Here is a 17,618-nt window from a genome sequence, read left to right as displayed (position 1 = left end):
ACGTGGGTAATTTCACTGCTTTGATTTGATCACAATCACATAAAGACGACGAAGCAGAGAAAGTTGGATTGTTTCCTCCAGTCCACAGGGAAGATTTCGAGAAACCAAAATCCTTTGTGAGCCCGCTTTTAGCTCGTCGTTTGTGCGGAAAGACGCGCCCCCCGTGCGTAAAAAGGCAGGACAAGCGGGACGCAGCTCCGCGCAGCGCGACGCGTCTCCAGCTGCTCACCTGAATCAGCGCAGTGCGCAGACAGACAGACAGGCGGACGGACAGGCAGGTACACAGAGGAGTGGAGCCGGAAGAACAAGCAGGTCGACTTGTGCGGCTAGTAGTTTTTCCATAGTTACTCCAGGCGGTTCCTCGATTACAGCTCTGTCCCTCTGCTTTTTTTTCTTTAACTCGGTTTATTTATGAAAGTGAAGCGGCATCGGAGGAAACATGACAGAGCAAGGAAAGAAGCTGATTTTAATCGTGGTGGATATTCTTTGTGTGACTGTTGGTGAGTGACTACCTTTACTCTCCCCTCCTCCTGACAATATGGCTGAAAATCTGCTCAGGTTCAGGCTGCACAGCTTATCTGCGGTGCGTTAACGCGCGAGTTTGTGCGGCCGAATCAGAAACATGACTCCAAAAAGACAAAAGTTTCTGTTGAAACGTTTGCACAGTGACGCGTGGGATTGCCCAATACCGCACACACGACACACGCACGCACACGCACAGACACAAACACAGCACGTTTTTATATATCTATCACAGATGATCCACTTGTTGCTTCATGGGTCTTTGTGCAAGACTAGAAGTTACTGACACCTGTTTATAAATCTGCACTCTAAAAACGTATCGTGCACATTATTCTGTTGCATAAACATGCGCAGTAAACACCTTAATTGGCAGTGATTTTACCCTTGACAGTGCAATGAAACACTGCAAGTCATCATTGGTCTCTATCTTGTTCAAACAGGCCAAACAGAGTCTTTCTCAACAAAGAATGCTGCAGGGACTTTTTTTTTTCCCAGCTGTAACTGATGATTTCTTCCCTGAAATCACTAATCAGATAAGATGGGACAAATCCTATCTTATCTCACTATCTGGCTTTTAAAGCGCTGATCTGCTGAGGTGAACAGCTTGAATACATCGAGTTCAGACATCGTGGTCGTGTGGAAGTAGCCACAAAGTGCAGTTTGACTGTGTGTGTCTCTTTTGTCTCTCTGATGAATAATTTCCAGCCTCTGTGAATACATTCATGCTTTCTGCATATTTTTCTTCCTGCCCCCTGTGGCCCTTCTCTTTTTTAATCTCGAGGGTTAGGAGGAAGAGCAAAGTTCGTTCTCAATGAATCTCTCTTTCTGTGACAGTTAAAATCCTGTTTTGGAAACAGGGAGGCAGGTGTGTGTGTGTGTGTGTGTGTGTGTGTGTGTGTGTGTGTGTGTGTGTGTGTGTGTGTGTGTGTGTGTGTGTGTGTGTGTGTGTGTGTGTGTGTGTGTGTGTGTGTGTGTGTGTGTGTGTGTGTGTGTGTGTGTGTGTGTTGAGAGTGGTCTCTGCTGTGTGTATTCTGTACAGGGAACAAAACGACTTGTCGCGACTTGCTCTGTGCTCCGAGGACTGCAGGAAGCCATTAACAGAACTGACATCTTCCAGCTGTTTGCGTCACATCTGCAGACGTTTCTGTCACCATGAGGCCGACACGGGCTGCAGCTGACATGATGAAAGACGGGAGGAATCAGGGGCGCTCATCTCTCACCGAGTTTGTTTTCTGTGGATGTGTTCAGGGTTGAGTTATGGGGGTAAACTGGAGCTGCAGTGGAATCTCTGTGAAGGCTGCAAGAAACACTGAAGCCTGGGTGTGTGCGCGTGTGTGTGTGAGTGTGCGTCCAGTTGTGGACCCATCTGGTGACTGACAGGGAGGAATGATAATGGCCGTTGTGCTGTTCAACCCCCTCCACACTCAAAATGTTCCTGTGCTCACACATGACGAGTCGGCTGTCAACGCCCTGCGTGTCCATTCTGGGGACGACAAAGGTCTCAAACTTTAGACAGTGGTGGACATTTACTCAGTCACTACTTCTTCAATCCTGTCTTTAAGGACAAATTTGAAGTACTTGTGCTACACTTGGGTCTTTTCATGCTAGTTTCTACCTCTACTATAATATTGCATTTTGTACTTTGCTTACTTTACAAATAGACACAAACATTTCACAGCTCCAGCTTCACACCTGTGAGGATTTGCTGCTTTTTCTTATGTTTTAATAATTTTAGTCTATTTTTTATCATTTTGAGGTCCGGACTTGGACTTTGGACTCTTTGTGAAGGTGTCACTATGGGCTTGGGGTCTTTTTAACAGCGTATCTCACCATTTTCAGAAGTTTTACCAACCAGCTAATTAATTAATGGAGCAGTAACACATTAATCCACAATGAAAACTATAATCAGTTGAAGTTTTTTTTTTTTTACAAAATAGTTAATATCTCCACAACAGTAAAATCCTGCTTTTACATTAACGTTACATGATGGTATAACAGTCACAGGGGACATTTATCTGCTTTTACTTTTACTACTTTAAATACATTTTCCTGATCATCCTTGCATAGTATTACTTAAGTAATATTTTCAATGCAGGGCTTTTACTTGTAGCAGTGTAGTATTTGTGCTTTACTTCCTCCATCGCAGGCTTTAGGGATGAGCTCAAAGACAGACCATCTTCCTTGGGATGAGGCTGATTTAAAGGTGAAGACAGATAAGGATTTCGTGGACACGCTGATTAGCTGATTTCATTAAAAAACTGGGGCACTCAGTGACCTCCACCAGAAGGCCACTCCTCTACCTGCAAGTGAAACCACTGCATATATGTCCAAAGCTGTTAGAATAATGTCAAAATACATCTGTGCCTCGCTGGTTCGTCCTTGGCCTCCGCTACACTCTTCCACTGAGTTATATGAAAATGAGGCCAGTAGTTTTAGTAATGAGTCAATTTTTTCCCGGTTGGCCGAGGACATACTGAGACTTTCCTTCTACAGATGTGATGATTAATGTCGAGTCAACTAAAGATTACTCAGTCAACCATTTCTTTGGCTGACTAAGCTTGAGGTTCGGCTCTTTAGCATGTCACAATCCTGGTGTATCGGGTGTGTGAAAGTGTGTGTGTGTGTGTGTGTGAGACCTGCAGGATTTTTGTCAGAGGTGTGAGTAATCATCGGCCTTTGAAAAGTGAAACCATTAGTTTTAAGATTGGTGCTCTGAATCATCTTGTATGAGTCGCTAAGACGTGGGCGTTTTATAGATGAAACTACCAAATGAAAACCAGCACTGATAACCTCAAATATTGTGGGTTTAAAAAAAATAGATAAATAAATACATGTCAGCAGGAATAATATAACAATATAATATAGAGATCACTATCTGTGCTTAAGGAAGCGCTTTAAAGATGATTGATAGTGTGAATGTGTTCAGACTGGAGCTGCAACAAGTGGTCCATTAATCAATCGAAAAACAATTAATCTGCAACTATTTTGGCGACTGATTTCTTTTCAAGCACTAATGTCACATTTCTGCTGGTTTCAGCTTGTCAGATGTAAAAATTTGCTGCGTTTACTATAATTTAGAGAAGTAAAAGCTGCACATCTGAACATTTGAGATGCTGAAGCTACCTCGTATTTGGCAGTTTGCTTGAAAATAAAAGTATAAAATGCGTTTCTCGATATTCCAAAGCCCAAACGAATCTCGTGTCACAATATTGATGTTATATATTGTTTTATTTCCCTGCTCTCATGTCATTTTTATCACGAGGCCTTACGGCTTTGCCTCCGTTTGTATTAGTTTTCATAGGCAGGTTTGTGATAGCAGGCGTATCTCTGTACAAACTAACACTTCATCTCCGTGTCTGATTTTTAATTTCCTTCTTTTAATCACTGTGTCTTCACGTCTCCTCTCCCTCAGCGGTTGCTATTTGTTTTCATCTTGAGGACATTAATCTGCTGTGATCTGTATGTGTGTGCAGGGTTAACATGCAGGTTTGATTCCTCCTCATTTAGAGAGGTTGTGTAGTGCATGCGTGTGTGTGTCCATGTGTGTGTGTGAGATATGACAGGAATGTGCTGAGTGTGTAGATTGTAACTGATCTGTGATTCTGCTCAGTGTTTTATTTCTCTCTCTTCCCTTCTGCCGTCAAACCTCCATCCTGCCATTATTTGTTACCTCTGCACACAGTAGGTACAACACAGCTTGTAAGAGTACACACACACACACACACACACACACACACACACACACACACAAACACACAAACGTTGCTGTTACACTGTCCGTCATGAAATTCAGGCCACGGTGACGTTTCATGTCTCAGTGAAATGACAAGATTATTAAAAATTAACTTTCATGAGAACGAGCTCTTTTTCTTTCACTTTTCCTCCGGTCTCCATCTTTCACGTTTCAAGTCGATAAGCGAGTAAAATCAGGCTTTTGTGACACTGATGGTGTCACTGAATGTTTCCTGTTTAAAAGGATGGAATGAAGAATGCAAATAGACTTCTTTGCTTTCTTTGTGGAGAGTTTGATGAGAAGATCAATCCTCCAGTTAGCTTAGCTTAGCTTAGCATAGACTGGAAACAGCTAACCTAGCTAGAAGTCCACTGATTAAGATGTTTTACAAACTATGGTTATTGTCAGATATATCTTCATTGTATCGGCCTTTTATCTGAACCTAGCTCTGTCTGAAGGTAACAAAATCCGCCTCTCAGCGTCTCTGAAGCTCACTAAATAACACATTTAAAAACCACAGTGTGAAAGCAACACGTGGCTTTTCAGCAGGTTTGGCTGCAGCCAAGAAGGCAGCTGATTAACCAGCATGACGGAAACCGTCTGTCACATAAACCCTGGATCAAATAAAAGAGAGGTGTTGATTAGTGAGCTTTAGAGGTGCTGGTGAGAAGGTTTTGCTAGCTTTAGACAGCACCAGGCTAGCTGTTTCCCCTTGTTTCTAGCCCTTGTGCTATGCTAAGCTAAGCTAACCTTCCTGGCTGTTTATATTCAGCTGACAGAGAAGAGAATGTGCACATTTTCCAAACACAAAACAAAGAAAAAAACCTCTTCCAGCTTGGAACAAACTATTCGTTCAAGCTGTTTAGAAAAACCATCTGTTCCCCGCTGTGCTCCTCACAAAGAGTCCATGCGAACTCACTGCTTTCAGCTTCGACGCTGTTTTAAACACAGTTTGTCTCCGTTTTAATGGTGTTTGTACATTAAGAGACGCCAAAGAGCTGAAGTGTTTCCGGCTGCCCGTCAGCAAGACCGAGCCCAGCTGCTGCTGCATGTTTCAGCTACACAGAGGCCACGAGGATGGGTTCACCATCGCTGCTAAGTGACTCTTTATGACTCTCATAACTCCTTTTTACTTCGGCTCAGGTAGAATTTCACTCTCATCTGCAGCATTCATTATCTGGTCTGTGCGCATGCAGCAGGGCGGAAGGATCCATGTAATGTATAATGTATTGGTTTGGTGTCAGGAGCCAAACCCCTGCTAGCTAAACCTGAAAGCAAATACCAGTCGTTCTGAAAATTCATGTCAGTCAGGTGATCTCAGACGGTTCAGTAGCTACTTTGTGAGCGTGAACAAACTTCAACAATACATGCAAACTCAGATGTAATTGTAATATCCTCACTGTCCCCAAAGCTTCAGGACTTTTAGCCTCTAACACTGAGCAGTTATGTTTATTCACCTGATATTAGTTTTTTAACCGTTTTATTTTCTGAATTATAAAATTACTGCATGTGTTGACAGCAACTTAAAGCTTTGTTAAAGATTTCTGGCTACAGCAGCATGTTGGTGCAGGACAAAGAGGAGTGAGGGAGTTAAAAAGTGACTGTTAATGTGAGCTAATGTAAATAAAAAGAGGAAAAAGTGCAAATGAAAGGAAAGGATGAGACTGGTGTCAAATTATTCCATGTTTGTCCTGTAAATTTGGAGCTCCTGTCGGGTGCAAAGGTCTATAGATAGTCAGGAAATGGCAAAATGGGCGTCACAAGTTTGATGTCTTTTACCAAACCAAAAAATATTCAATTTGCATCCACAGAAGACTGAAAAACTAGAAATATTAACATTTCAGAATCTGGAGCAAGAGATTTTCCATCATTTTCTGGTAAAAAAAAACCCAAAACAACGAAAAACAAAAAAAACAAATCAGTGATCAACAAATCATTTGATGGACTCTTGATTTCAGCTCTAGATGTATAGAATGACTTGGCAGTGGGCACTAAATATGTTTTTTTGTTGAGGTGAGAATCAGCATGAGGAAATGAAAGTGTGCCGTTATGAAAACGGCCCCTCTCTCATTACAAGCTTCAGCCTTAAACTGAAGTTTAGTAACAGAGCTGATGAGGCGACCGACAGCAGCTGTTGTTGTTTCTCTCTCTGCGCAATGTTGTTTATGTGCCACTTTAACTTTTTGCTGACATCTTTGAGACACTCGTCTATCTGTTTTAGTGACACACGTACACACACACACACACACACACACACACACACACACACACACACACATGTGCAGTATCTGCTTCTGCCAAATGAGTGTCAAAGTCAAGTGTTGACTTCTGCTCCCTGACATTCCTGTGTGAAAATGAAAGATAGATGCTGAAGACGAAGTGCGTGCATGTGTGCGTGCATGTGTGCGTGCATGTGTGCGTGCATGTGTGCGTGCGTGTGTGGTTGGTTTCAGGTCTTTTCTGTACTGTTGTGGTCGCTTGAGTAAGAACTCTTTCTGTTTTCTGCCTTCGATTAAAGGTCACAGTCACTTTTCAGTGTTCCTTTGCTCACTTCGGTGAGGTATGAGCTACAAAGGTCTGCAGGATGGATTGTTTTAATTATAGACTGCCTGAACATGATGCAAGCTACAGAGACTTCAGAGAGAGCATACCTTCACCGGACGATCACACGGTCCTTTTCAAATGTACATCAATGATAGAAAGTGTTGACAAATCTAAATCCAGCACAAAGTGAAGGATAAACGTGAGGCCCGATTCGATCTCATTACAGCGCAGCACTTTAATGAGAAACAGGAAATTTTGGAAAAATGACTCACAATGTTGAGAAACCTTTTTTTTTTTTTTTTAAATGACAACATCTGGATTCACACCAACAATTTCGCTGAAATCTGGGTTTCAACACATTTGACACAAGCTCAAATACTGTTAATTAAAAAGCCAACAAATGAACGTCCTCAGTCCGACAGTTGAGTCGTTCTGAGGTACAATTCAACACAAAGAACATATTAATGTTTAACCCCTCCAGACCCACCGTACATTACAATGAACCTCACATAATTGGCGGTCTCAGCCGGTGTCATTGTATGAAAAGGTGACATTTTACCTGCTTCACCTAAAGACCCACATACTTCCCTCGGGAGTTGGTGGAGACCAAAACAGAGCTAAAAGGAGAGTGAAGGATAAAGTAACGTACATACAGATAATTGCAAAAGAGATAATTTCTTTATTTTTGATGTAACCCATCCATTAATCATGTTAAATACAGTGTAGTTTCCAAATATAGGTCTAAGGATACATATAAAACACATATGAACATTGGAAACAACAGTGTTTCCAGTATTTCCAGTCAAGCCTGACTGTGCTGCAAACACTTTGTGATAATTTGGCTACAAGAAATGTTCAGAGACATATCTTTGCCTTTACTATGGACATAAAGTCATGTATATTTGCATGTTAGGACAGTTTGATCCAGATGAAAGCAGCTGCAGGCATGTGCACAGGTAACACATCCAGTACATGGTTTGAAAAAAACACCAAAGGGGGAAATCCAAAACATCAGATGACGGGACATAAAAATGTGTTTTGACTCTTCAGGTTTGAATAGGTTAAAGTAGTGACGCTCAACCTTTTCATACAAAAAGGTTTTGCCTCTCCAAAGCAGAAAAACACCAAGATTAAGCTTCTTCTTCTTCTTTTTTTTTTAACCATCCTGTGTCATGTAGGGCTTTTCCAGGAAAAATCCCCAACCTCACCAATAATGAGCTTTCCTTCCAACAACAGTTTTCCTGGATTTAGTAGAAGATTAACCCCCAAAACGATGAACAATGACGGTCGTTCTACACAGACCGGAAAAGGCAGAAATCCCACAGCAGTGAAGATATGCAAATAAACCAAAGAGGAAACTTCACAAATAAGATAAGAGTTTTCTGAGCGCCTCAGTGTGAATCGCTGTCAGGGTCACCAAGCAGATGCTGAAACCTCACAGCGGTCTGCTGATGTTTTACATTCACACCTCAAACAAATGTCCACCTCCAACGCCGTTACCTGTTTCTGTTTCCCATCAATGTCTCGGTGCTTCGCGGGCCTCCGCCGCTCATCTTCAGGCCTGAATAACAGGAACACTTCCCACTTCCCGCTGGGTCAGAGGTCAAGGGGAAGTTGTACTTGTGTCCGATCCCAAATTCCATCATGTTTATTTTCTCAAAGTGGAATCGTGGGTTCGCTCTCGCCAGAAGAGATTGTGAAAGCGTAAAACAATACTTTCCCCTCTTCCTTTTTTATCTCTCCTGTGGACGTTCTGTTTCTGAAGGCAAAAACTCAGCAGAGGCTTAATGTGTGTGTGTCTTTCAAGAGAGTTTGGGGCTGGTTTCCACATTGTTTGCAGCCGTAAAAGTTTATCGAGAAAGTGAAAAAGGGAGGAAAAAACTCAACAGCTACATGTAAAATGTCAGAGCAGGATGAGACAAGCTGTTACAGTTACGCCAAAGAACTTATTTTTTCAGTACTCAAATGCTTTATTGTAGTAAAAGTAACAGTAAAATGTACTCGGGAAAGTACAGATGGTGCATGAGACGATAGTTTGAGGCAAAAACCTCCAATTTTGGGAAGTTTTAGATCAGTTAAAGAAGGAAAGGATCTGAGAAGCGACAGGGAGGAAAGAAGGAAGGAAGCAGGAAAGAAAGAGAGTTTGAGAAATTTCTCTAAAAGTCTGTGTCAAATGTATTTTGTCCTGCAATAACACTGTTTTTAAGAGTTAAAAGTTGAGATTTTAGCAATTCTAAGACTTTAACCTGCAAAGCAACAACTAACTGACAGCTGTTAGCCTGAGCTAAATTGTTATGCACAAGTAGCTCATAACTGTACTTGAGGGAATCGTTTTTGGAAATAAACGTACTTTCTGTCTGTCTGAGAGGTAGAGCGGATCAGTGTGAGTTTAGTTATGGTGGTCATGTTCTCGTTGTTTCCTCTGCACAGAAACCATAAAGTAAAAACCACGTCTTGTGGGAAGTTACGTGCTGTAGCTGTTTCTAATGTGCAGCGTCTTTGCTGGTTGCCTGGCAACGTCACCATGACGACAAGATGTTGCCGCACCTGGCTGTTCACCAAGAAACAGGTTAAACAAAGAAGGCGTCCGCTGCGTTCGAGATCACGTACGGTGAACTACACACCCAGCATGTGTTCAACATTGCAGTGTGCCATATTGTTCATGATAACACCAGTTTAACTTTCAGTCATTAAAAAAATTCAACAGTGCGTCACATACGAAGATTTGACCAAACCATGAACTTATTTAAAAAATATATTTCGCCCTGCAAACTTAAACCTGATACTCAGACATGAAGGGAGACTTGGTGCTGTTCACTATCGCCTGTTATGTTGTCGTCACTTCTGCGTTGTATTGTGGGATATTTATGCTAGCATAGTGCCCAGTGCATGCATACTGTAATGTTTCACCATAAATAGTACGCACGTCACGTACTGTTTGTTTCATGTTAATGTTTCCGATATGCTAAAAAATCTCACTTACTGTTTTAGTGTATCAAACAACACGTTGATATGGAATTTCACATACATCCATAATGTGTTAATTGGTGATTTTGCATTTCTGAACTCCGGTTAACCTCCAGTCTTGATGCTAAGCTAGGCTAATCATCTCAGGGTGCAGCTCTATACGTACTGTGCAATCACTGAGAGTGGCTCCTCATGACAACTCTGAAGTGTAGACTGGTTTTCAGACCATCTGAAAGGGGCAAACTGCAGAAGTTTAGAGACACTCTAACTTCAGTTTGTTTGTCTGAGGAACATTAAAGTTATTATGTTAGTGTGCTGTATGCATGCTGAGCTTTACAAGAGAGACCTGAGAACAAAATCAATGAGACTTCCTGGTAAAATGAAGGAAAACAACCGAAGAAAAAACATGGACCTGACATGCAGACATAAGGAAATCTTTTATCTAATATTCTGCAAGAAAACAACATATTTACCAAAATGTCAAACTTTCCCTTTAAATACTGGTGAGCTCTGTTCATTTTTTTGTTTTTGTTTTTTTTACCACAAAACATGAAAAAACAGGATGAATTAATGTCACAAACAGAATTTCACACTTTGATACAAGACTTGTGTAAAGAAAATGATACTGAATACCTCTTTAGATACCACAGCAAAAGAAATAAAATCAAAGGCCACAAAATAGGACATTTTTACACATTTGTAATAAAATTAGCAGCAATGGTTGAGGACCAGTTAAATTTCCTCCCTGCTGTTTCACCCGTGCAGCCTTGAGTTGAAAATTTGATTGGAGATCTGTGATTTTTATAGCTTTGATTTGAAAAGGACTTCAGTATCAATACTTTAGACAACCTTAAGATAAATATACTAAAAAAAAAAACTACTCATACACAGTACATGGAACACTTAAAGTGAAAATACTCTGTCTTGTAAAAAAGTTCTTATTGGAAGGAAAGAGGTGTTTTGAGTAAATTTGGGGAGTGAACCTCTCTCGCCTCAACTCAACCCAGCCTCTGGGAGGGGAGGCCGCCCCACCAGCACAGGCCTATGAAAACATACCAGGCCTTCTGGAATAATAGCAGATAAAAACAGTCAGTCCCACTCAGATAATAGGAGCTCTCCATGGGCTCGGCTCCCAGAGGCTGCTGGAGCATGTGTGATACGGAGGGGAATTGACTTCCTCGCTCATTCTGTTGTTAAATAAGCTTAGGGTGTGTGCGTGTATGCGTGTGTGGGTGCGCGCGCTTGCGTGTGTGTGTATTTTGAAGGCCATTGGCCAACCCCGTCCAGTCACATCTCCGCCCTGGCAGCGTGTAGCCACCAGAGACTTGTGTCAAACGAGCAGCCTCTTATCTAAATGTTATGCTTGCACCCTGCAGAGTAAACAATGGTTGGCCCTCACTTCAAAGACGAGCTGAGAGCACGCTTGACCTGCTGGAATAATGAACTCTGAGATGTGAAGAGCAAAGGGGCGGCTTCACTTGCATGGAAATGCATTCTCTTTAATGAGGAAATTGCTTGTCTTCAAGGGTCATTAGTGGCGTTAGCATGTGTTGATGTGTGTGTGTTCGTTAGGTAGCATGTAGAGAGAGCAACACAGTCTGCACACCGTAACACAGACATCTGTATATAATATAATATATTGCATTTCATAGGGTTTCTGTTGTTTTTTGCTTCTTTTGTGTTGCCTACATTGCGTATAACCCGTATAGAGCATAACACCTGTAAATGTGACATGCACAAACATGAAATTCTGAGCAGCTACAATCAATAATTTTATAGTATTAGTGTATCGATAATGTGAAAACAATGTGAAGGGAGGTCGTTCACTATGACTTAGGGTTGGGCAATATAGGACTCACTGTACACTACCTGCTCTTAACCAATCAACACATGGACACAGTTAGCGACTAGCTGGTTAACATAGAGGAAACTTTAGCAGCTGAAGAGCTACATATTTCCCTCAGGAAGTGGTAGAGACCAAAAAACAGAGCAAAAAGGTCTTAAAAGGTGATGTCAGCTTGTTTCTGCTGCCTCCAAGTGCCAAAAAAGCAGCTGCTTCAGCTTTAACCATAATTTAACATATGACATGTGAAGTTGATGAATACAGGAGCAATAGAGGGTCCATTTAGATGAAGCCTAATAAGAAATTTAAGGCTAAAATTAAGAATTTAAGATGTGTTAGAGTCTTTCTTTTATGCAGGACAACCCTCACCTTTTGTTTTATTGTCTTTCCTTCCTAAACCTCCTCCTTCGAGTTGGCCTACATTCACCAAAGCAAAGTTCATTCATACTAACAAGTGTCGTCTGTGTGTAGACGGAAGCGCTGGCTGTAAATGTTCACACCTGACAGGCCGCAGTGTGCATGACCTCAGACTTAATTCGCACTCTTGACCAGCTGACGTGACATCATGTTGGAATTACCTTCCCAAAATTGCCTGTCTGGAACGTGTTTTCCTCTCTGTGTTTGTGTGTCTTCATGTGGTTTCACTCACTGCTGCCTGTCAGAGCGACGGTCACACACACTCTGCAGGAAGGAAGCAATCTGTTAGCGGAGAGCCGCTCTTATGGCATTGCCCAGTTAATACACAGCTCCCGCTTGCAAAAACAAACCCCGTCCATTCCCTCGCTCTTCTTTTCTGCAGCGGCTCAACGAGCAGTGCTTGAAAACAGGAAAACTATTTAAGAGTTGTAGTCTGGAGGGTCCGTGACATCAGCCCTGGAGATTGGACTATTGTCCCCGCTCAGATTTAAGAGGCAGGTTTATGTGCTTCTGCTGCTGCTGTGCCAGGCTGAACTCTGGCTCTTTTGTTTGCACTTGCAGAGAAACTGTTAAACCAGGTTTTTCTGTCTGTCGTGCACATGGAAACTATAAATACAAGCATGTTCTGGAGCCCTTTTTATCTGTCAGGGGTGTGTGTACGAGTCTGTTTGTGATACACGAGTGTGTGTCCTCCTTCAGTCCTCAGCTCCCAGGCCCTTCTCTGTGTAAACGCTGCCCTGATGTCAAAGGTCGCCGTTGTCCTGTCCCACGTGTTTCCATGGCGACAGGCGGCTCATCCACAGAGGGTGACTGTGACCTGCAGAGGTGAAGCCGTTGCCACTGAGCTCCAACGATGACAAATTCATGTACTTGGCAGAGTCGGGCCGTCTGCCCAAAGCCAAAACACGAGTCCATCAGTGTGTTCTTAGCTGTTTCCTGAGCTGCACCTCACTGTGTCGCAGCTGAAGGGTTGAAGTCTCTGTCAGGATGGACCTCCAGCTCTTAACAATGCAGCGCGGCTCCCAAAGACTGCAGTATTACTGCTGCAGTGTCTGTAGTGACATTGATCAGACTGACACAATTCTCATCCACCATTGTGTGTATTAAGTGCTGTTGTTGCAGATGCACATTTTACTGCATCATTTTCTGTTTGCTTGTGAATTATGTGTCCCATGATTGTCTCTAACTGGAGAAGATGGAGATCCATAACACAAACTGTCTCCTGTCTTCCTCCAGCGGCTCTGCCGTCAGGCATCCTGACGCTCATGTTCAGTCCGTACCAAAGAGGAATCTACTGCGACGATAAGAGCATCAGCTATCCTTACAGGAGAGACACCATCTCCCATGGAGGCATGGCTGCCGTCACCATCACCTGCTCCATCGTCATCGTGAGTCCCAGCATCTCGTTCGTCTGAGCGGCCGGTGTTTGACGCAGTGATAAAAACGAACCCTTCATTTTGTCTCCTCTGTCCACTCTGCAGATCACCACCGGAGAGGCCTACCTCGTTCACACAAAGCGTCTTCACTCCAACTCCCAGTTCAACCAGTACCTGTCAGCCCTTTATAAGGTGGTGGGCACCTTCCTGTTTGGAGGAGCCGTCAGCCAATCGCTGACCGACCTTGCCAAGTTCACTATAGGTCGTCCCCGTCCAAACTTCTTAGCCGTGTGCGCCCCGGTCAGCTGTAACGGATACATGCTGCAGATCAACTGCACCGGGAACCCTCGCAATGTGACTGAATCCAGGTAGAAACAAGACTCTAAAAACTTTATGTGGACATGAGCCGAGCAATATATCGATATTTAAGATGATACCAAATTTTATTTTCATTATCATTTTAACTATTCGGTTAAATTCGGTTAAGGTGAGAGGAGAAATGCCACAAGTTTTGTGCAAGATGTCTTAAAATAGCTTTTTTTTTTTTTGTCTGACAGTCAAAACCTCCAAAATATGAAATCTGCAGTCATATAAACCTCATAAAAGAGCAAATCCTCACATGTAAATAACTGGACCAGGATATTTTCTGCATTTTTGCTTAGTAAATTACTTAAATAAGGAATTTATTAAAAAAAAAAAGCTGAATCATTTCCTATTTATTGTTTACACACTTAATTAATATATAAGAATTGATGTTATCAGGAAATGTGATTTTCAGTAAGGATAATAAAATAGCTGATGTTTTAATTTCCTGCATCAATCATCAACGTCAACCAGCTCAGAAAGGATTTCTACATTTAGAAAATTACTGTTTCATGATGTTAATAAAATGTCAAAAAATGGTGATAAATGACTTTCACTCGCAGTCGAAGTTGCTTTGAACTGAACGACTGATAGTTCAGCTCCAAACATGTCATTGTAAAATCACATGGAATCACAAAGCTGAGTGAATTCTGTCCATGAATCGTGATGTGCTGCTGTTCGTCTCCTCAGGCTGTCGTTCTACTCCGGCCACTCGTCCTTCGGGATGTACAGCATGCTCTTTCTGTCGGTGAGTCGCCGCCGTCGCGTGACACTTTCTGTGTGTGTGAACTGTGTGTTTACCAAAGACACCGGTGACTGACAACAGGAGGCGGGGGGGGGTCAACACAGACGCACGGCCCACATTTGAAAACATCATTGTTGCAACACCACACACTGTACAATGGCCGGAAGATGACAGATTCAACTGTTTAATCCCTGATCGTCAGTCTAAATGCAGCGCTGTCCTGGAGCTGAGCCTGACCTCTGACCTCTGAGAGGGGTCGGCCAAAAGAAAACTTCTCCTTCAGGACAGACAACATTAAAATATTTCACATTAAGATAAGAAATGCTGTTAGTTTTTGAAAAATGTGTATGATTAGACATATTTGTTGCCATTTTGTTAAATTAATTCGATGAAGGTAAAATTTGTGTCCAGATGAATTTCTGAAAACAGAATTTACAAGTAAAAAGGTGTAAGTTGAGACCGCAGTTGACTTTAACCACGTGAGTGTGTTCTCTGTGTGCAGCTCTACGTCCAGGCCCGCATGCAGGGGAAGTGGACGCGGCTGGTCCGACCAACCATCCAGTTCTTCCTGGTGGCCTTTTCTCTGTACGTGGGCTACACCCGAGTGTCTGACTACAAACATCACTGGAGCGACGTCCTGGTGGGGCTGCTGCAGGGGGCGCTCATCGCTGTGCTCACCGTGAGTACGACTGTGTGTTTCTGTGGCTTTTGACCAGAAAGACACTGATTGCGATGTTGAAATAGGTTCAGGTTGTAGTTATTGTTCTCGGGACAGATCGTCGGCTTGATGGAGCATATTTAGTTATTAAAAGACAACCTAAAATCCTCTCCAGTTTATTCAAAAGAAATGAGAAACATGCACGAAGTGACCAGAAAAATAGAAACTGTAAACAATAACTACCTCCTCGTGACACATTTTGAGGCTTTGTACTTAAAATCTAATATTTTTATCTACAAATATTCAATATAAAAATGACCAAGGTTGAGTCAAAGTCTTTCTGACTCAGTGTCAACACTTAAAAATAAGTCTCACAGAGGAAACCTGCATCACAGGGCTGGAAAACATTACAACGCGGCAGGTTTTGATTTTTTTGATCACTCGTACATGCATCATTTCCGAGAGCACAAAGTATAAAAAGCTTTAACGAGCTACACGTTTTATCAGTTGAATCACATCTGTGTTATAACCTGGAACAGATTTTTAAAAAACAAAACAAAAATCTTTTCAAACGTAAAAGCAGAATCGGCCGCTGATCTTTCTTCCTCCTCTTCAAGGTCCGATACGTGTCCGACTTCTTCAAACAGCGCCCCCCTCGCTGCACGCGGCCAGACACGGCAGAGGTCGAACACCTTGAGCGCAAACCGAGCCCGCAGCCGCCCGAATCGCAGCACAGAAACCACTACAGCTACTCTGGACCTGTATGAGCTCCTGACAGCAGCAGCGGCAGCGGCAGCTCTTCCTGACCCGGGCCTTCGCTCTCTAACAGCAGCTCTGTTACCAAAGGACCTGTGACTTGTACAGAAAAAACACACACAGTGCAGTAACCACTACCTGGAAATCCAGATAAAGTTGGAGACGACTTCCCAACAATTTTACAGTTCTGCTCAGATTCCCAAAACCTGTCTGAACAGAGGCTCCATCGTCTGTCTTTTAGTTAGGGTGTGTGAGAGATTGATTTCTAGTGTTGTTCTGTGCAATTATATATATTTTTATGATGTTTTTTTTTTTTCCTCAGCTCTGTGCTGTGTTTTATGAGAGAAGAGTTTCAGATTTGTGGGGGGGGGGACTTTATGCTGTGAGTTAAACTGAAAAGTGAGTGAAAGGCTGCTGAAGAAATCTGTAAATTTCAAAAACGCCGACCAAAGATTTCTCTCTGTCCTTGGATGGAGTGAAAAATGTTGGAGGCTGAACGTTTCTGTTGCTTCTCGCAGTCCAGTAAGATGTTTGTTTTACCTACACTGGAGTTGATCTGTCACTTTCCTCTGCAGACGTCTCTGTATTTTACTGTCTTTAGAAGATATCCATGTGTAATGATGGACTGCTTTAACTACGTACACGATGATGTATATTGCTAACATTTTTATTATGTTTATATCTACTGTATCTAATAAATCGTGTAGCCTTTGAAGAAAGTGCCGCCGCCACTTTGCTGTGATGTTACAGTGCAACCTATTGAGCTGGCAACATGTTTCTTCTCTTTTCTAGATGAACTTCATCTCAAAGGATGACCAAAGACAAATGGAGACATATTCATCTCATAAACCAGCTTTTTTTTCAGTTTCCTTGTACCTCCAGTCCTCGGAAAACACGCTGACATGAACTAAATACACCTTCATGGACCTCCTTCCTTCCCTCTTTATAACATGTGTAACCTATTGTGAAGCTGCACATACTGTAATCATTTCTCTCAGCCTGTCGGTTGTTTTGTGTATTTTTCTGCATAAATATTAGCCAGCATGTAGTCTGTGAGTGCTTACTTTGACAAGAAAGAAAAAGAAATGCAAAGGAATCCTTTTGTTGTGAAGCAAAGGGATATTTTTGATTTTTTTTTTTTTGTTTTGTTTTCATTGGGCTATTTCTCTGCTGTGTTCTTGTTGAAAACAGTGCATAGCACACTGACGCAGGGTTCATGTCTGGACCTGAAGCTGACGCTAATGGATTCCTCGGTGTCAAAGGAATGGAGCTGTTAGGCCACGTAAGAGGTGGTTTGAAAAAAGAAAAGAGTCACAGCAAAATCTGCTTTTAAGGGATCGGTTCACCCACATTACAAAACATTTTACTCCTAGTTTTGGTTTGATTTGATTGGTCCAGTTTTGAGACATTGACCTCCACCCAAAGTACAATGGAGGTGGACGAACTCTCATTTGTGGAACTCACAAAAATGAAAAGTTAATTTTTTGGACTGATTTGATTGGTCCAGTTTTTTAGACATTGACCTCCACCCAAAGTACAATGGAGGTGAACGAACTCTCATTTGTGGAACTCACCAAAAACGAAAAATTTTCCAGTGAAATTATCCAATTACTCAGGATAATGCATAAGACTTGCAAGAACAAGACAGACTGCGTCATGTGAGAGCTGTGAGACTGAACCGATGTTTATTTATT

At 42.2% G+C, this 17,618-nt stretch overlaps 1 protein-coding gene across 1 annotated transcript; it reads left to right on the top strand.

The window, feature by feature from the left end:
* Window positions 1-194: 194 nt before the first annotated feature.
* LOC139342228 (phospholipid phosphatase 2-like) lies at window positions 195-16,967 on the top strand. Its single transcript, XM_070979219.1, has 6 exons — window positions 195-500; window positions 13,263-13,414; window positions 13,508-13,770; window positions 14,456-14,513; window positions 15,013-15,189; window positions 15,786-16,967. The coding sequence occupies exons 1-6, from the start codon at window positions 440-442 to the stop codon at window positions 15,933-15,935; spliced, it is 861 nt and encodes a 286-aa protein (XP_070835320.1). The 5' UTR covers window positions 195-439; the 3' UTR covers window positions 15,936-16,967.
* The last annotated feature ends 651 nt before the right edge of the window (window positions 16,968-17,618 follow it).

This window comes from Chaetodon trifascialis, chromosome 14, assembly GCF_039877785.1.
Source record: "Chaetodon trifascialis isolate fChaTrf1 chromosome 14, fChaTrf1.hap1, whole genome shotgun sequence".
Taxonomy (NCBI): domain Eukaryota; kingdom Metazoa; phylum Chordata; class Actinopteri; order Chaetodontiformes; family Chaetodontidae; genus Chaetodon; species Chaetodon trifascialis.
Note: the sequence above shows the minus strand (reverse complement) of the source record. Positions and strands in the feature narration are given on the sequence as shown.